The sequence below is a fragment of the Heptranchias perlo genome, chromosome 29 (assembly GCF_035084215.1).
Source record: "Heptranchias perlo isolate sHepPer1 chromosome 29, sHepPer1.hap1, whole genome shotgun sequence".
NCBI lineage: Eukaryota > Metazoa > Chordata > Chondrichthyes > Hexanchiformes > Hexanchidae > Heptranchias > Heptranchias perlo.
Window position 1 is genome coordinate 7328409 of NC_090353.1, and position 20306 is coordinate 7348714.

At 43.8% G+C, this 20306-nt stretch overlaps 1 protein-coding gene across 1 annotated transcript; it reads left to right on the plus strand.

Moving 5' to 3' along the window:
- Window positions 1-5276: 5276 nt before the first annotated feature.
- On the plus strand, window positions 5277-9730 carry LOC137299355 (zona pellucida sperm-binding protein 4-like). The gene is made up of 9 exons (XM_067968044.1): window positions 5277-5505; window positions 6889-7067; window positions 7138-7235; window positions 7318-7451; window positions 7537-7726; window positions 8587-8734; window positions 8849-8921; window positions 9371-9481; window positions 9549-9730. The coding sequence occupies exons 1-9, from the start codon at window positions 5283-5285 to the stop codon at window positions 9695-9697; spliced, it is 1305 nt and encodes a 434-aa protein (XP_067824145.1). The 5' UTR covers window positions 5277-5282; the 3' UTR covers window positions 9698-9730.
- Window positions 9731-20306: the final 10576 nt, after the last annotated feature.

Consider the following 20306-nt stretch of genomic DNA (forward strand, 5'->3'; position numbering starts at 1 on the left):
GGACGTGACTAGTGGAGTCCCGCAGGGATCTGTCTTGGGGCCTCAATTATTCACTATTTACGACTTAGATGAAGGCCTAGAAAGTCTCATATCTAAGTTTGCCAATGCCACCAATCTTTGTCATTGTAAGCAGTGTAGATGAAAACATAAAATTACAAAGCGATATTGATAGATTAGGTGAATGGGCAAACTGTGACAAATGTGAAGTCATCCACTTTGGATCAAAAAAGGATAGAACAGGGTACTTACTTTTTACCATTTAAAAACAGTGGGTGTCCAAAGGGACTTAGGGGTTCAGGTACATAGATCATTGAAGTGTCATGAACAGGTGCAGAAAATAATCAAGAAGGCAAATGGAATGCTGGCCTTTATATCGAGAGGACTGGAGTACAAGGGGGCAGAAGTTATGCTGCAGCTATACAAAACCCTGGTTAGACTGCACCTGGAGTACTGTGAGCAGTTCTGGGCACCGCACCTTCGGAAGGACATATTGGCCTTGGAGGGAGTGCAGCATAGGTTTACTAGAATGATACCTGGACTTCAAGGATTAAGTTACGAGGAGAGATTACACAAATTGGGGTTGTATTCTCGAGCTTCGAAGGTTAAGGGGTGATCTGATGGAAGTTTATAAGATATTAAGGGGAACCGATAGGGTGGATAGAGAAACTATTTCCGCTGGTTGGGGATTCTAGGAGTAGGGGGCACAGTCTAAAAATTAGAGCCAGACCTTTCAGGAGCGAGATTAGAAAACATTTCTACACAAAGGGTTGTAGAAGTTTGGAACTCTCTCCTGCAAACAGCAATTGATACTAGCTCAATTGCTAAATTTAAATGTGAGATAGATACCTTTTTGGCAACCAAAGGTATTAAGGGATATGGGCCAAAGGCAGGTATATGGAGTTAGATCACAGATCAGCCATGATCTTATCAAATGGCGGAGCAGGCACGAGGAGCTGAATGGCCTACTCCTGTTCCTAACCTTAATAGAACAGTAGGGATGCTGATCATGATGTTGCCAAAGGTTTTTGCACACTAGCTATAAAAGGATTATACCACTTCAACTGATACATCCAATACGGCTGGGCAGTGTAACACAAGAACATTGAATCTCCCTAGAAAGGATAATGCAACTGTTTATTTCAAACTTCAGTGAAAGATTAAATTATTTAAAACCAGTCCAGTTACAGTAACATCAACTGTTTATAACAATATGCTGGTTAGTTAGATTCTGTTGGCTTTAACGATGAAACAACTGAGTCACTATGATTGCTTATTATTGTAACAAATGTATTCATGCAATCACCATCAGCCAAGGTTCAGATGAACTCTGGGCTGATGCCCTTGACTCCTGATGAATCCTAACTTGCATCAAGTCCTGTTCACTAATCACCCCTGCACACATTAAACTACATTTCTTCTCTGTCTGGCAACACCTCAATATTAAAATGCTCATCCTTGTTTTTTTTCAAATCCCTTCATAACCTCACCACCCCTCCTCCTTTTTCTTTCCTTCCCCCCCACCCCCCCCCCCCCCCCCCCAAAAACCACCATTTGTCACTGCCACCATCCCCCTCAGATCTCTGTGCTCCTCCAATTCTGGCCTCTTGCACATCCCCCATTTCCTTCACTCCACCATTGGCCCTGCCTTCAGCTGCCTAGGCCTAACTCTGGAATTCCCTCTAAATCTCTCTCCTTTCAGATGCTCCCTAAAACCTACCTCTGACCAAGCTTTTGGTCTTAATATCTTGTGACTCGGTGTCAAATTATGATAATTGCTCCGATGAAGTGTTTTGGGTTGTTTTACTATATTAAAGGTGTTACAGAAATGTAAGTTCTTGTTATCCCATACTCACCTGAAATAAAGTAAGACCAGCACAACAGTCTCATCCCAGGAAAAAGTACTCCCAATTCTAGCACTTTCTCCCAGATCGATCTTGAGAGGTGATGGTCAAAGGGCCATGATACAGCTCATTTCCTAGACTTGCTACCTGCCCCATTACCCACTGCTTCCTGATAGAAATTTGTGGAGGTCAAAACTGCCCGGACTGGTCTCGCCACTTAACCCCCTTTCCCCCGGGTCTTCTAATTGCCCGAACTGCTCTCATCGTTGTCTGAGGCTCTTTCGAAATCCCACTGGTTTGCTGTCCACACTGCACAGAAAAACCCACTGCAAATGGGGGAAGTCAAAAAAAGCAATAGGTGGAATTACACAATGACTCCAGCAACACCCAAAGAGAAAAATAGGTTTCCGTTCTGAGTAGAGACACTGTCCAGATCCAGAAAGACAAGGTGGGCAATCATTTATAGACATGGGAGGAGGGGGAGGGCGGGGGTAGGGAAACAACAGATTGTTGGTCAATGATGCTACATTCCAGAGGAAGGATAACTAGTTGACTTAATAACCTGAGTGGATTTTTTTAAAAATTAGGATTGAGGTTAAAAAGTGCTGGATGATCTAAGTTAGATGTTAAAAAAACAAAAGTTGAGTAAAACCTCTCCAAATAAAGGGTAGTGGAGTAGAACATGAATGGGGAAGGTTTGAAGTTGCTGAAAAGCTGCAGTGTTCAGTCTGCAGAATTATAGTGTGTCGAGTCTGAAGATTAGATAGTGGGGATAATTTTAACCTAACTCACGGGGTGGTAAACGGGTGGGTTCGGGTGTGATGCCCGTTTTTCCCACTGCCTGATTTTACTCTCCATTGATCAAAGTCGTGCCGGGTGCAAGGCGGGAGGCCTAGCTCTAATTTTAAGATTATGTCCAGAAAGTTGTGACAAAATCATTGTCCCCCTGACCACCCATTCAACCCGACCGTGAACTCCAAACCAGAGTGCAGCTTACACTGCCAGCCATGTCCAATCAACATTGTACACTGACTCTGTTTGGCCTTCAGTGACCAGCCAAGGAAAGATCTCAACTGTGCTTCCACACAGCAGAGCCTAAATGTGTAAAACAATATGGTTATATATTTACGAATGTCGTATGCCCCAACTCATCCCGATATGGTAAAATCTATGCATATTTAAACATGGTCTGATCTTATATGTTATATGAATCTTTCAGTTGTGTAATGTGTATTTATATGTGATCTTTATCTGTACCATGGTATGTATATGTGATTTTTATCTGTACCATGGCTTATCCAGGTATGTATATGTTGGCAATAACAATAAAAACATTAGAAATCGCAACGATCTCCCTCTGGTGTACAGAGCATTCCTGCAGAACCTTCTTCTATTCCATCACAACAGGTAACACAGGAAGTCTATCTCGTTCTTGGGAGGCAGACCTGCATCACCCACTGACCACAGTGGACTAGAAACTGGCATTTTAAAAATATTTCTTCTTGAGATGTGGACAGCTCTGGCGAGGCCCCATTTATTGCTTATCCCTGGTAGCCCTGAGAAGGTGCTGATGGGCTTTCTCCTTGAACCACTGTTCTTGTGACAATGGTGCTCCCACAATGGTGGTGCCATTGAAAGTCATGGTGAAATGACTGAGCTTTTTACTTGTTTGAGATGCTCTTTGCGTGGTGTTTACGTGTCGGTATTTTACCTGACACTTGTCAGCTCAACCTGGATGTTAGCCAGGTCCTGCTGTAGGCTGGTGTGGGCTGCTTCATTATCGGAGGAGTTGTGAAAAGAGTTAAACACTGTCGAATCATCAGTGAACAACCTCACTCGTGGTCACATGACAGAGGGAACGTCATTGAAGAAGCAGCTGAAGATGGCTTGGCTGAGAATTCTTCCCCCAGGAGTTCCTTCAATGATGTCCTGGGGCATCCGACAACCACAACCTTCTTCCTTTGCATCCGGTATGACTCCCATTCCTTGACCCCCATTAACTTCATTTTTGCTAAGGGTCATTGGTGCCATACTCGGTCGAATGCTGCCTTGACATAGAGCGCAGATATTCTTACCTCACTTCTGGCATTCAGCTCTTGTGTCCATGTCGGGATCGAGGCTGTGATGAGGTTTGATGCTGACTGGTTCTGTTGTAAAACCAACTGAGCATCAGTGAGCAGGTTTTGGCTCCATGGCACTATTTTTTTGTATTTAAGCTCCCCCTGTAATCACCGGGCATTGTTCTGTGACTAGATATGCGGTAATTTTCAAAGAATCCGACACTCACCTGACGAAGGAGAAAGCCTCCGAAAGCTTGTGATTTTCAAATAAAACTGTTGGACTATAACCTGGTGTTGTAAGATTCCTTACATTTGTTATGGGAAGGGGGGGAGGCTGAGGGTGTAACTTTATTTTTTAAAACAAATCAATAAACCAAATAATAACTCAAATAACAATTTTATTGTGACGTCCCAGGATGCACTCCAGCCCCTACGGTGCCCACCGGTCGCGGAAAGCCTCAAGCGTACCGGCAGACACCGCGTGCTCCCTCTCCAGGGCCACCCGGGCGCGGAGAATGCCGTGGAAGAGAGGCAGACAGTCGGAGCGACTGCCCCCACGGGCCGCGTCTAGCCTGGACCTGCGGAAAGCCACCTTGGACAGGCCCAGGAGCAGAACCATGAGGACGTCCCCCGATTTGCCTGCACCCCCACCCCCTCAACGGGTGGCCAAAGATCAGGAGCGTGGGTCTGAAGAGCAGCCAGAACTTGAGGAGCAGCCCCTTAAAATAGTGGAGCAGGGGCTGCAGCCTCTTACACCCAGTGTATACATGGAACACGGACTCATCCAGGCACGACTGATGACTCCTTCCATCACTTTACTAATGATTTGGAGGAGGATGATAGGGCTGTATCTGGCTGGGTCAGATTTAATCTGTGTTTTGTAGACAGCTCATAACTGGCCAATCTTACACAGTGACTTGTATATCCGCCTTATCAAATGCTCAGGACATTTCAAAACACTTCACATCCAATGAATTACTTTTAAAGTGTAGTCACTGTTGTTCTGTGGGCAAACGTGGCAGACAAGGTGCACATATCAAGACTGACAAACACCAATATCAGCCGATATTCTGTCTTCAAATCCTGCAGGAAGGCTCCAAGCTCCAACTTTCTGATACTCGAGCAGAGGAAGTGAGTGCAATGGGCCCGAGGGTCAGTCGCTGGGATGTCCTTTGGGAGACGAATCTGAGACTTGGGGACCAGCGGGGACAGGCTGACAGGTCGAGCTGATCAAAAATGGAAACCAGCTTCCCGAGGAACCCGTGGAAACAGGAACCCGCCCCAACCCGGGATTGGCCCCCAATTCCCTGCCGCACTCGGAGCCCGGCTATAAAACGGGTTGGTGTTGGAGGAGATGATTAGTCTACTTGCAGTAACGGAGATGGATCATTGGGTGCTTTCTCTCTGGCTCTTGGCCGGGCTCTCCTTACTCCGAGCCCACCCACTGCTCCTGGGAGATGATGTTTGTCCAACAGAGCCAGGCTGGAGATTTGACTGCGGCCACCCAGGGATTAACAGCACCGAGTGCACCGCTCAGGGTTGTTGCTTTGACCCGCGGAGCTCCAATGTCCATCCCTGCTTCTACAGTCTGAGGAACAGCCCAGGTATCAAACAGCTCCTCTCCCCCATTCTAGAGGAGATACTTGTGGGGAGGGGGAGAAATCTAACTTGTACATTAGGCAATTATCCAGTCAGCAACTACACGGTCTTGTTGCTGTTTCATTCTGTGTAAAGGTGGATATGTCTGTTGAGCAAACTCCCTCCCGTGGAGTCCTGTGAAGCGGTTAATTCCGCTTGGTGTATTGTATTTAACTAAGTAGAGCATCAAGGTGTATGGCTGTTCATTCAGCACATTGAAGGCAGGTGTCCCTAGATGAAGCTGAGGATCGGGGTGACTGGTGTTGGAAGGAATTGGCTGGGTATGAGAGAACTTGCTCAATGAGGAAATGGTGTCTCCTTCAGGTCAGTTGAAGTAAAGTAACCAGGTGGTGCTGACAATCTACAGTGGGTGAAACTATTGCTGTGCTGAGGTGTTGATCAGATGGCTGTTGGGAATGTTCTAACACAATCTACTAACAAAGTACAAGTTGTGATACTTATGGTGCATTTATAGTCTGACAGTAAATCTCAAACCTGTGCTTAATCTTTGGTTTCTGTGTTGATCCACCTGGTGAAGGAACATTGGAAGTGAAGTTTGCTTTTTAGTAGAATTGGTGATGTGCTAACTGTGTTGGGTAAGTCTGCAGAGCTTCAGGGCACTGCAGGTTGACTGGTCAGCTGGGTCATTATTAGGATGGGTAGTTTGCAGTGAGAACATGGAGTCTCCTCAGTTGGCCTCAAATATTCCTTCAAGTGAATTCTTTGACTATCCAACTCATTAAATCAGTGGTGGGAAGTTTACAGTGGGTGGTAAAGGAATTGTCTATCCATTTAAAGGAGGAGTAAAATTGAAACTGGGCACCAAGGGGTGAAGTGTCTAACTGACAATGAATTACAATGTTTTTAATTAGACTGAACTAGCAGTGTTTCCTCAAGAGGAGGAGCTTGTGGAGCTGTTCTGGGGGAAACTCATCTTTGCCTTTTATTGGTCAATAAATAAATGTAACTTAAATCTGAATTTGCAGAGTGATTTCAAGAGCAGGTCCTCAAGATGCCCTCAGACATTGAGCTCCATTTTGCCTTGATCAGGATTGAGATGAATGCAGTCAGAGCAAGTGCACTCTTCCCAACTGAGTGCTAAGGCAATTTATATAATGGTCTTGTGCAGACCTCGACTGATCAGGATGACACCAATTGGACCCAGAGTATAAATGCATCCTTGCTCACTCCACTAATTAAACAAATGGTTGATTCTGCTCCTGTTTCAGCTCTGAGCTGGTTTGTAGCTTTTGAGACTCAGTCCCTCCAATCTATGGTCTGAGATGCCTACTTTCTCCACTAATGAGAAGCCCCCTGACCTTCATGGGATGAATTGAATTCTCTTGCAGTGTGTACAGCAGATGGCCAGTTCATCCTAGTGATCTCCAAGAACCTGACCCGTCCTGCCCTCAACCTGTCATCTGTGTATGTGAAAGATGGACAAGAAGCGGAGTGCAGGCCTAAACTGACCACTGCCCAACTTGTAATCTTCTGCTTCCCGATTACCTCTTGTGGCTCGACCAAGCGGGTGAGTATTGAGGGGCCGAGCAGTCTCTGTGAATGAACCAGCTCCGTATTAACCAGTGTTCTGATTGCAGGAGGAGAATGGAAGCTTGGTGTATGAAACAGATGTGTTGGGCAAGAGGCAGATTCTGACTGGGAAACGGGGCTCGATAACCCGGGACAGCACTTTCAGGTAGGAGGGGGATGGTGGGGAGAAGGCAGGTTGGAGGGAAGTGTTACTGAATGAAGCTCAATCTGCCACAATCTCTTTACAGCCTGCATGTCCAGTGCAAGTACAAGGGGAGGCAAGAGACCGGCCTGCAAATCAATGTCACAGTTTACACTGTTTCTCCACCACCTCCTGCTTCTGAGGAGGGGATTCTGCAACTGGAACTGAGAATTGCAAAAGGTACAACAGCTCTGGGTAATGGTGAATGGAAGCAGTGGGAATGTACCAGTGGAGGGAGTGACTGGTTCTTGTGTCTGCCTTTCAGGTGGTGACTACAGATCCTGGTATGTGGATAGTGAGTACCCCATTCAGAGTATCCTTCAGGACCCAGTGTTTGTGGAGGTTCGTGTCCAGGACCGCACTGACCCAATGATTGTCCTGAGGTTGCATGACTGCTGGGCGACTCCTGTCCCAGCCCCGAACCATGAGGTGCAATGGAGTCTACTGGTGGATGGGTAAGGAAGGGCTGACTGTTTTAGAAGTTCAAATACCCTGGAAAACTCCTTTCCAATTCCCTCAGGATCATATGGACCAAATGTTAGCTAGAAACACACTTGCCTTCTGATGCAATCTCTAGTCTGGCTTGTGTTTGAAGAGTTGGCACCCACCACACCAGCTGCAAACACATTTGCACTCTGGGGGGAAAAGAACCACCAAACATCCATTTAATCCCTACTCCTGTGTAGTTTGTCTGCTGGTCCTCCCCCAATTGTCAGACTGGAATAAGCTATTTGACTGTCATTTTTATGAACATCAACTTATCTAAGTTTATGCTTGTCATGAGTAAATAGACTCTGTGTCTGAGCAGCTAAGATTGTTTCAGCTCGGAATGGGTCTTGTAGCTTTCCTCTGGGCCTTCTCCAAGGACACATCACACTCCATGTGAGGAGTAAAACTGGGCCCAGTACTCTAGATGCAGTCCAACTAGTGACCTGATAATGACCAAATGGTGTTTGATTTTTGCAGTGAATAGTTCTATTGATATAACCCAATAACCTATTGGGTTCTTTCAATAGAACTATAGCTTCTTGACATTCATCATGAACCTTCAATGATCTGTGCACAATAACACCTACATCTGTCTTTCTTCAGTATTGTTCCCTGTCCTAGTTCCTAGGACAGTTGAATGGATGACCCAGCTTTTGAGCAGTGGGGGTGAATGAATTGTCACCCAGGGTGGATGTAGATGGTTACTGCTTTCTCTCATTGAAAGATTGAACTCTAACCTGGTGTCGCTGCCAAAAACTAAAATTTAAGGTCCCCTTCTCAGTATATCAAATACCTTCTGCTCCCACTGACTGGCCCTCTGTTGCAGGTGCCCCTATGAGGGTGATGACTATCAGACCCTCCTGCACCCAGTGGCTGTGTTTTCTGGCCTGACGTTCCCAACCCATCACAAGCGGTTTGAAGTGAAGACTTTTGTTTTCCTGGATGGAGACTCAGCCCAGCCTCTAACTGGACAGGTAACCAAACTGTAGGAAGGAGTTGGAGCCAATGAAACCCTTTATTGGCTCCTTGTATAACAGCCTGGTTCATCCACGTGAATCTCTCCCTAAAATAACTCCTTTCCCTTCTAGGTTTACTTGCACTGCACTGCTGAGGTTTGCTCTCCCTCTGCTCAGGATGACTGTACGTCCAAATGTGGCACAAGTGAGTTCCTTTATTAAAAGATTTAATCTACTTCCTGCTTGAGTTTGTTTCTAATTGGAGCTTGAATAAATTACTTGGGTTGAAGAAATATATGTTTTGTACCCTGCAGGTAAGTGTCACTCCATCCCTCCCAGTGTGAACAACCCCCTCCCTCAATGGGAAGGATGTCTGTCTCTAATGGGAGCTACAACTCTTAACCAGTATCTCCAGGTCCTGACTACATTCCTGACAGTCTAGGTACTGTCTAGCTCAGTGCCCTCATTGCTTCCATTGAACTGGAAGTGTAGATCTTTTGATGTAGGTTGGTTTCTGCCTATATAACAATCTCTGATCTCCAATGTAGCTCCATGTCCAGTCAGGCTTTTTTCTCAGTGCTGATCCCTGGATGTTCAGGTTGGAAAGTGGGGTCAGATCCAGGACTATCTGCTAACTATCTCTCTCCCCAATAGAGAGACGCAGGAGTACAGATGACCACGAGGGAACCTTGGTGAGTGCTCCTGGTCCCATCATTTTTCTGAAAGATGAGAATCGTCAGTCTAAGAAGCTGCTTGAAGAGAATGGTAAGTGGAGTCTCTCCAATAGGTCACTGTAAACCCTTCAGAATATAACGTCTTGTGTCTCCAATAGACGGTGCTGGGTCTCCTTCTCCGGTTCTGCGTGGAGCAGGCGTTGGCTTTGTTGTGGTGTCTCTGTCCCTGTTGGTGGTGATGGTTGCAGTTTACAGGATGAAGAAACCAAGAGCTGTCACTTCTCAATGTAATGAGATTGAACTGTAGACACTGAACAGAAATAAAGCAGATAGTGAGAAATGTGACTTTGGGTGTTGATGTGACCCATGCAATGGCTAGTAGAGAAAATCATGGTGACAAAGGTAGAGTTAATATCACTGATGGGCAAGAGAAGGTAGGAACTGTTACTATCTGACAGTTTACCTTCAATCCAATCCTGCTTGTGTCCAGTTAAAATTAACTGAGGTTCTCGGGTGTACCTGCCCCCACCTCAGTCTTGTCAGCTGATAGTTGGTTTTTGAATTCCTCTTGCTTTAATGCATTTCCTGATTACAAAGTGCATAACACCCAATGTTTTGGGGCTCCCTGCTGCCCTCTAAATTTTCCTTAAGGATTAGACCATAGCAGTTTGACTCTTAAATCCTGGAACAGAATATGTAGGTGACTTAGTTTGTTTGCAAAAGCAGAAGATGGAGCATGTTTTTGAGACCTCAAAGGCACCAGTGATGCCTAGATATGAGCAGAATCACCTATCCTACCTGCATGGCTAGCTTTCTGGGGTTAGTGATCCTGCCATGGCTGGAGCTCCACTACAGCACTAGTGTTGAAAGCATAGGGAAGGTTTAGAAGTGGAATTTGTGGGCACATACAAATTGAGATTTGAAAGCTAACAATTTCTCAGTCAGGCAATAATTCTCTTCTGCCTTTTCAGGTGGTTTGATTTATTGCCTGTAGAACTCAATGATGCTGCTTCTGTAACAGTTAACAAAACACCTTTCTATTGCACCTCATGGGTTATTGATCCCATTAACATCCTCTGTAAGCTGAGGCCAAAAAAACCACATGGGGGATGTGGTCAAAGCAAAAAATTGTAGCATCTCAGTGTTGCATGAATACCTCCAGCAGTCTAGGTTCTAATAACTTTGATCTTGCAGGAGGGACAAATACAGTTGATGAGGTTTAGCACAAACATTGCCTGTCTCCTCCTGCCTCAACTCATCTGTTGCTGAAATCCTCAGCTAGGCCTTTTTTAATCTTTAGAATTGACTCTTCCAGTACTCTTCTGGCTTCTTGTGCACCCCTGATTTTTTAATTGCTGCACCATTGGTGATTATGCTTTCAGCTACCTAAGCTCTAGAAGTCCCTCTTTTTTAAGATGCTCCTTAAAACCTATTTAATTGACCAAGCTTTTGGTCACCTGGACTAATCTCATGTGGCTCAGTATCAAATTCTGTTAATGTTCCTACAAAGTACCTTGGGAACTTCACTATGTCAAAGGTGCCATGTAAATGCAAGTTGTTGTAATGACACTGACTGTCAAGGCAAGGTGGTTGGACTCACTTATTGGAGGTAGTCATTGCCTGGCACTTGTATGAAGAGAATGTTATTTGGAGCTTACTGGCCCAAGCCTGGATGTTGTCCAGGTCTGAGTAATTGAAAATGGAGCTGAACACTGCAATTATCTGCAAACATCTCCACATGATGGAGGGAAGATCACTGAAGATAGTTGGACTTGAACACTGCCCTGAGGAACTCCTGCTGCAATGAATGGCCTCCAACCACAACTCTTTGTGCTAGGTATGATTTCAGCCACTGGAGAGTTTCCCCCTGATCACCATTGACTTGTATTATTAGGGCTCCTTTGTGCCATACTTGGTCAAATGCTACTTTGATGTCAAGGGCACTCACTCTCTCCTCCCCTCTGGAATTCAGCTTTTATCCATGTTTGTACCAAGGCTGTAACAAGGTCTGGAGATGAGCAGCGGGCAGCAGATGAGAGGTGAGTCTGTGCTGATTTACAGAACTGTCCATCACTTCTTTTAGTTCAACATTCTACACTACTCCTAGTTGATATTAAGCAAGTTCCACAAGGATTTACAGTGCATGCAGCCATTTGGTGTCCATGTACATATTGAAAGCAGACAACTGTTAACAAAGGCTAGTTACTAAAGCTATTGGTCAGATAGTCTACACATGTCCATACTCATCCACAATTGAGTGTCTCTCTCAGCCATATTGGCCATTAAGGAGGAATAATAAAAGGTGGCTTCCTGCTATAGACAAGAAGGCTGAAGCTACTAAAAGCTTGTTAGGGCAACCAGTTAAATCCAAACTAGCAATGAGCCAGAACCACCTGATTATCATTGGCAGGGAGTTGGTGTTGCTTCTGGTGGCTATTTTCTATTGGGAGACTCAAGATTTTTCTGATCTTTGCCTCTTTTGTCTATCCATTCCCTAGGTACAAACATCAGGAGGAAAAATTACAGATGATGCATTAGGCCAGTCTCCACCCACTTTCTTTCTCCCGACCCCCACTACTGAGCTCTAGTTTCTCTCCTCAAACCCTCACAACACTCATCGTTCGAGCAGCTTCCTGTTGCCTCAACCCCATTCCCACTAAACTGCTGGGCACCCAGCTTCCTTTCCTGCCCCCAAACTAGTTGACATTATAAATGATTCTCTCTCCTTAGCTACTGTCCTCCTCCCTTTCAAAAACTCACCATCAACCCTTCTGACCTCTCAAACTGCTGTCCCATTTTCCTTGAACATGTCATCACCTTCATCTATGGATCTCTCCAATCAGGTTTTTTTGTCCTGGTCAGCACAAATAGGATTGTAGAAAGGACTTTAAACTCGTAAGGGAGAAGGATTTGGGTGAATATAATAGCAACCTAGAAAGATGCCACTTAACCCTTGGGAGGTAGGAAGGTAATGTTAAATTGATATAGAACCTTGCTTAGACCACCTTGAGCATTGTGTGCAACTCTGGTCTCCATAGTTCTTTTTTTAAAAAAAAGGATATTTGGAGCACTGGAGGAAGTGCAGAAAAGATTCACCACTGTTACCATTAGGAAAGATTGAATAGGTTGGGGCTCTTGACATGAAACCTGATAGTCTTTAATTCTGAAAGGGTTGGAGAGGTTCTCCAGGTGCACCTTGTTTCCATTTGTGGGAGAGTCGAGGACAACGGGGCATAAATAGAAGAGCCACTAACAGATTAAATAAAGAATTTTGGAGTAAATTTAAGTTAACTGAATTGGCACCTTTAACCGAGGACAGGTGCAACCCAAAGAGTAAACTTAAGGAGGCTGAAGAAAATTCCAAATGAGAACATGGATGTACAGCCTGGGCTTTACAGGATAAAGGACCATGATGTCACATGTGCCTGGTTTTACTTATGCAACATTACACAGAGCTACACGTCCTCCAATTACTAAGAAATGCAATTCCAAGACATTTGGTGAACTTGTTGCCAACAGGTATCGCTAGATCACAGCTCTTGTTACACCTACGAATGTATGAATTGCTGGTCTGACAGTTGTGACCGATGCGTTAAGGCAGGTGAACATTCGAGGAGGCAATGATTTGGACCATGAAGCTTGGAAATCATGTACAGCAGAAAGCCAGCAGGATCGATAAATAGAGGCTCCTGTGCTTTCATGGAGCAGTAATGTCGTAGAGGTGGGGCTAATAATCAACGATCCTGTCAACATAGCAGCTGAGGTTTTGGTTTAGCCAATCATATCAAGAAGTTACAATCGGTCCTGAGCTGTATTGCTATAAGGTGGGCAGACTTGAGAATCAGGCTTCAGGCTGCACCATCTGAAGACAATCCAACAGTAATAAACTCTCCAGTTAAATAGGGCAGCAGGCTGTGTGTTTGTTTTTTCCCCCCACAGGTGTCTGCTCAAGTTGTGATTCAGGACTGGTATGAAGGGTAAAGAGAATAATATGTTCCAGCACATCCATAGCTGGTGACCACAGGCTACCTGGCACATCATCACATGACCCAGTAGCAAAGAGTCATGTGACACTCAAAAGAATCACAGGGGAACAAAATCTTGGATTCACCAGCCTCAGATCCTGAAATCACAACGAGGGTATTCCTGTAGATGACTCGAGCCTGAATCCTTGACCCTTCACTTCCAGTACTGTTGATTTGTACAAGTTCCCAAACACACCTGAGCACAGAGATTTCACAGCTCCAGATATTCTAGACTGAGCCAGAAGGAACGACCCTTTGATATCAGGAAAAGCTCATCCAACAGTCCAATGAATCCATTTACTGTCCTGTGACCTGGAGCCCAAAATGTCCAAGGAATCACATTTATCTGCTTTTCAGCATTTACAGAAAACAGAGAGGTTAAGGGTAGCTGCTCAGACTGGTAAAAGGTGGGAAGTGGTGATACACGGGGATCAGTGTTGGGACCAATGATCGCAATTTACATTAACGATTTAGATTTGGGAATCAGTAGCAAAATTTGCGGACAACACCAAATTGGAGGGTGTAGTTAACACAAAGGAGGGATGTGTCAATGGAAGAAGACATTTATAAACTTGGAGACTGGACGTGTAATTGGCAAATGAATGTCCATATAGATAAGTGTGAGGTGGTGTTAGATTATGCAGGTGTGTGCTAAAAGTGTAACAAATACCAAAGAATTGACTTTAAGCAATGTATCTATCATGAAATACATTTAGTATGTAACCACACATATTGTACAAATTAGAAGCCTGTATCAGGGACTGTTACTAGGGATGGCTACAGACACTCAGTATTAGAGGGACGGACACATGGCAGATGAAATTTAACGTAGAAAAATGCAAAGTGCTACATTTCCGTAGGAAGGATGAGGAGAAGCAATATAAACTAAAGGGCATGATTCTGAAAAGGGGTACAGGAACAGAGAGATCTGGGGGTACACGTGCACAAATTGTTGAAGGTGGCAGGGCAGGTTGAGAAAGCGGATACAGGATCCCGGGCTTTATAAACAGAGGCATAGAGTACAAAAGCAAGAAAGTCATGATGACCATTTATAAAACACTGTTTCGACCACAACTGGAGTTTTGTGTCCAGTTCTGGGCACCGCACTTTAGAAAAGGTGGGAAGGCCTTCGAGAGGGTGCAGAAAAGATTTACTAGAATGATTCCAGGGATGAGGGACTTTGGTTACGTGGACAGACTGGAGAAGGTGGTTGTTCTCCTTGGAACAGAGAAGGTTGAGAGGATATTTGATAGAAATATTTAGAATCATGAAGGGTCTAGACAGAGTAGATAGAGAGTAACTGTTCCCATTGGCGGAAGGGTCAAAAACCAGAGGACATAGATTTAAGGTGATTGGCAAAAGAACCAAAGGTGACGAGGAAAAACTTTTTTTAAGCAGCGAGTGGTTAGGGTCTGGAATGCACTGCCTGAGGGGGTGGAGGAGGCAGATTCAATCATGGCCTTCAAAAGGGAACTGGATAAGTACTTGAAAGGAAAAAAATTGCAGGGCTACAGGGATAGGGCAGGGGAGTGGGACTAGCTGCGTTGCTCTTGCATAGAGCCGGCACGGAATTGTTGGGCCGAATGGCCTCCTTCCATGCTGTAAACTTTCTACGATTTTAAATAAAAACAGAAAATGCTGGAGAAGCTCAGCACATGAGGCGGCATCTGTGGAGAAAGAAACAGAGTTAACGTTTCAGGTCAAAGATCTTTTGTCAGAATTGGAGGATGTTAAAGAGTTAAAGTTTTTAAGCAAGTACAGAGTCAGGGAAAGGGGGAGAGGGAGGAAAGAATAAAAGGGAAGGTCTGTGATAGGGTAGAGGGCAAAAGTGATTAAATAACTAAATGGATGATGGTGCAAGGCAAGGAGGGTGGGAATGGGACAGGTAAAGAAACAAAAGATTGATCAGGAGTAGCTGTAAATGGCAGCAGCAGAATCATTACCAGCACTGGCTGACCGAAAAAATGGGAGCAGTGGTTATGATCTGAAGTTATTGAAATTAATGTTGAGTCCGGAAGGTTGTAAAGTGCCTGAACGAAAGATGAGGTGCTGTTCCTCGAGCTTACATTGAACTTCATTGGAACAGTGTAAGAGGCCGAGGACAGAGAGGTCAGAGTGGGAGTGGGAAGGGGAATTAAAATGGCAAGTGACCGGCAGGCCAGGGTCACGTTTGTGGACAGAGCGGAGATGTTCAGCAAAGCGATCACCCAGTCTGCATTTGGTTTCCCCAATGTAGAGACCGCATTGTGAGCAGCGAATACAGTATCCTAAATTAAGAGAAGTACAAGTAAATCACTGTTTCACCTGGAAGGAGTGTTTGGGGCCCTGGGTGTAAAGGTCAGACCAGGGTAAGGAATAAAGATAACATGAACAGTCAAGGAACAAATACAGTTATAAAACAGAAGTATAAAAGGACTGTTAAAATAAAGTAAAGGAACCACCATTAAAGATGAATTAAACTGCCTCGACATCAATGTTCAGAGCGTTTAAAATAAAACTGGGGAACTGGAGGCAATAATCCATAGTGAGGAACCAGATGTAGTAGGAATAACTGAAACATGGCTACATAAAGAACAGGACTGGCAACTAAATATTGCAGGTTATAACCTAATCAGAAAGGGAAGGAAGAAGGGGGAGGAGGGGTGGAGTAGCCGTACTAATTAGAGATAACATAATGGGAGTAGAAAAAAGGGACATAACTAAGAGAAGGATAGAAACAGAATCCATATGGATTGAAATAGAAGATAAGAAGGGATCGATCACACTAATGGGGGTATACTACAGATCACCTAATATTGGAAAGGAGGTGGAGGAAGAAATTTGTGAAATGAGTAAAGGACATAGAATAATAATCATGGAAGAAATTAACTGTCCCCAAATAAAGTGGCAAGAAGAGGTAGATAAAGAGGTACAGGGAATGGAGTTTCTACAATGTGTGCAGGACTCCTCTCTTACCCAGTATGTAAATTGCCCAACAAGAGAGGAATCACAGCTGGATCTAGTAATGGGAAATGAACCAGAGCAGATAAGAGAACATCTTGGTAATAGTGATCAAAACATAATCAGGTTTAAGATAAAGATTGAGAAGGACAAAAGTAAAACAAAGACTAAAGTAATAAATTGGAAAAAAGCTGATTTTCAGGGGATGAGACTGGAACTAGGGAAAATAAACTGGAAAAATTTACTGATAAATAATGAGATAGAACAGCAGTGGGAAACATTTAAAATAGTGATTAATAGAGTCCAGGAGAAATATATCCCATAAAAATCAAGAACAAACTAGCGAGTAATGATACACCATGGATGAATAAACAAATAAGGGCAATATTGAAAGTAAAGAAAAAGGCAGACACTAAGTACATGGACAACAGAGGAGAGGATGGCAAAAGGGAATATGAAAAGTTTAGGAAAGAATTTAAAAAAACAATTAGGAAGGCAAAAGGAAACGATGAAATTAAATTATCAAAGAATGTAAAAAGAAATAGTAAAGTATTGTACAGACACATAAATAACAAAAGACAAATCAGGATAGTGATAGGGCCACTAAGGGATACACACGATAAACTCACAGGTAATGACCGTGAAATGGCAAAAATATTAAATAATTACTTTGACTCAGTATTTACCAGGGAGACTAACATGGTGAGCATGACATTAGAAGAAGGGATCAAAAAAGATATAAAGACATTTAAGATAGAAAGGGGAGGAGAGCATTGATAAACTAATCAAAGTTAGAGAGGATAAGACCCTTGGTCCAGATGGATTGCATCCGTGCATATTAATAGAAGTTAGGGAAGAGATAGCAGAGGCACTATTACATATATATAAAAATTCATTAGAAAAGGCATTAGCCAGAGGACTGACAGGCTACTGATGTGATTCCTATATTTAAAAAGTAAGATAGAACCAGTCCAGGAAACTATAGACCAATTAACATAACGTAGGTGGTAGGAAAGATAATGGAATCCTTCCTCAAAGATGTAATAGAAAAATATCTAGAAACCGAAAATATAATAGCACGGATTTCAAAAAGGAAAGTCATGCTTGACCAACTTTATTAAATTATTTGAAGAAGTAGCAGAAAGGATAGACAAGGGCAATGTAGTAGATGTAATATATTTTGGATTTTCAAAAGGCCTTCGATAAGATACCGCATAGTAAATTCATGACTAAGGTCAGAGCATGTGGAGTCAGGGGACAAGTGGCAGAATGGATAGCAAGCTGGCTATAAAACAGAGGGTAGGGTTTAAAGGTAGTTACTCAGACTGACTGGGATGTGGTGTTCCACAAGGATCAGTGCTGCGATCACTATTGTTCACCATTTACATAAACGATTCGGACTCGGGAATCAGAAGTACAATTTCAAAATTTGCGGACGACACCAAATTGGGGGGTATAGTTAATACCGAGGACGACCACAACAAAATACAGGAAGACATTAATAAACTTGCAGAATGGGTGTGTAATTGACAAATGAATTTCAATATCGATAAGTCTGAGATATTACATTTTGGTAGGAAGAGTAAGGGGGCCACATAATGTTTGGATAATAAGAGTCTAAATGGGGTAGAGGAGCAGAGGGATCTGGGGGTTCAGATACACAAATCACAAAGTATGATGCAGGTTAATAAGGGCTTAAAAAAAGTAAACCAAGCACTGGGGTTCACTTCTAGAGGGACAGAATAGAAAAGCAGAGAAGTTATGTTGAACTTGTATAGATTTATTGGAATCAAAGATTGTCAGGCAAAACAGTAATTGAAGAATTGGGCAGCCTTTAAAGAGGAGATGGTTCGGGTACAGTCTGGGCACATTCCCACGAGAGGGAAAGGTCGGGCAACCGAAGCCAGAGCTCCCTGGATGACAAAAGAGAGAGTAAGATGAAGCAGACAAAGGGGCTTATGACAGATGTCAGGTTGATAATACAAGTGAGAACCAGGCTGAATATAGAAAGTACAGAGGAGAAGTGAAAAAGGAAATAAGAGGGGCAAAGAGAGAGTATGAGAATAGGCTGATGGCTAACATAAAAGGGAATCCAGAAGTCTTCTATAGGCATAAATAGTAAATGGGTAGTAAGAGGAGGGGTGGGGCCGATTAGGGACCAAAAAGGAGATCTACACATGGAGGCAGAGGGCATGGCTGAGGTACTAAATGAGTACTTTGCATCTGTCTTTACCATGGAAGAAGATGCTGCCAAAGTCACAGTAAAAGAGGAGGTAGTTGAGATACTGAATGGGTTAAAAATTGCTAAAGAGGATGTACTAGAAAGGCTGGCTGTACTTAAAATAGATAAGTCACCTGGTCCGGATGGGATGCATCCTAGGATGCTGAGGGAAGTAAGGGTGGAAATTGCAGAGATGCTGGCCATAATCTTCCAAACATCCTTAGATATGAGGATGGTACCAGAGGACTGGAGAATTGCAAATGTAACACCCTTGTTCAAAAAAGGGTGTAAGGATAAACCCGGCAACTATAGGCCAGTCAGTTTAACCTCGATGTTGGGGAAGCTTTCAGAAACGATAATCCGGGACAAAATTAACAGTCACTTGGACAAGTGTGGATTAATAAAGGAAAGTCAGTATGGATTTGTTAAAGGCAAATCATGTTTAACTAACTTGACTGAGTATTTTGATGAGGTAACAGAGAGGGTTGATGAGGGCAATGCAGTTGATGTTGTGTATATGGACTTTCAAATGGTGTTTGATAAAGTGCCACATAATAGGCTTGTCAGCCAAATTGAAGCCAATGGAATAAAAGGGGCAGTGGCAGCATGGATACAAAATTGGCTAAGTGACAGGAAACTATCGTGGTGAATGGTTGTTTTTCAGACTGGAGGAAGGTATACAGTGGTGTTCCCCAGGGGTCGGTACCAGACCGCTGCTTTTTTTGATATACATTAATGACTTGGGACAAAATTTGCAGATGACAAAACTTGGAAGTGTAGTAATCAGTGAGGGATCTAGTGATAGACTTCAAGAGGACACAGACAGGCTGGTGGACACATGGCAGATGAAATTTAACGCAGAGAAGTGCGAAGTGGTACATTTTGGCAGGGAGAATGAGGAGAGGCAATATAAACTAAATGGTACAATTCTATAAGGGGTGCAGGAACAGAGAGTCCTGGGAGTATATGTGCACAAATCTTTGAAGGTGGCAGGACAGGTTGAGAAGGCAGTTAAAAAAGCATATGTGATCCTGGGCTTTAGAAATAGAGGTGTCGAGTACAAAAGCAAGGAAGTTATGTTGAACCTTTACAAAATATTGGTTCGGCCACGTCTGGAGTATTTTGTCCAATTTTGGCCACCACACTTTAGGAAGGATGTGAAGGCCTTATGGAGGGTGCAGAATAGATTTACTAGAATGGAACTAGGGATACGTGGATAGACAGGAGAAGCTGGGGTTGTTCTCCTTAGAGCAGAGAAGGTTGCGAGGAGATTTGATAGAACTGTTCAAAATCATGAAGGGTTTAGATAAATAAAGAGAAACCATTCCCATTGGCTGAAGAGTTGGTGCAGGAGGGAGGGTTTCAGTTTCCTGGATCACTGGGCCTGCTTCTGGGGAAGGTGGGACTTGTACAAGTCGGACGGGTTGCACCTGAACCAGAGCGGGACAAATATCCTTGCGGGGAGGTTTGCTAGCACTGTTGGGGGGATTTAAACTAACTTGGCAGGGGGATGGGATACAGAGTGGAGCTACAATAGGGGGTGATGTGCAGCCAAATATAGAGAAAAAAACAAGTCAGCTTGGAAGACAGGGCAAATATGTGAGGGCAAGGCTGGATGGCATCTATTTTAATGCAAGGAGTCTTGCGAATAAGGTGGATGAACTGAAGGTGTTGATGAACACATGGGAGTATGATATTGTTGCTGTCACAGAGACATGGTTGAGGGAGGG

What these genes read in the sequence shown, in the direction of transcription:
- LOC137299355 (XM_067968044.1), top strand. Translation starts at nt 5,283, where the DNA reads ATGGATCATTGGGTGCTTTCTCTCTGGCTCTTGGCCGGGCTCTCCTTA. An exon ending in TACGTCCAAATGTGGCACAA is followed by an intron (nt 8,922 to 9,370) that starts GTGAGTTCCTTT and finishes TCTCCCCAATAG; the next exon opens with AGAGACGCAGGAGTACAGAT. An exon ending in GAAGCTGCTTGAAGAGAATG is followed by an intron (nt 9,482 to 9,548) that starts GTAAGTGGAGTC and finishes TGTCTCCAATAG; the next exon opens with ACGGTGCTGGGTCTCCTTCT.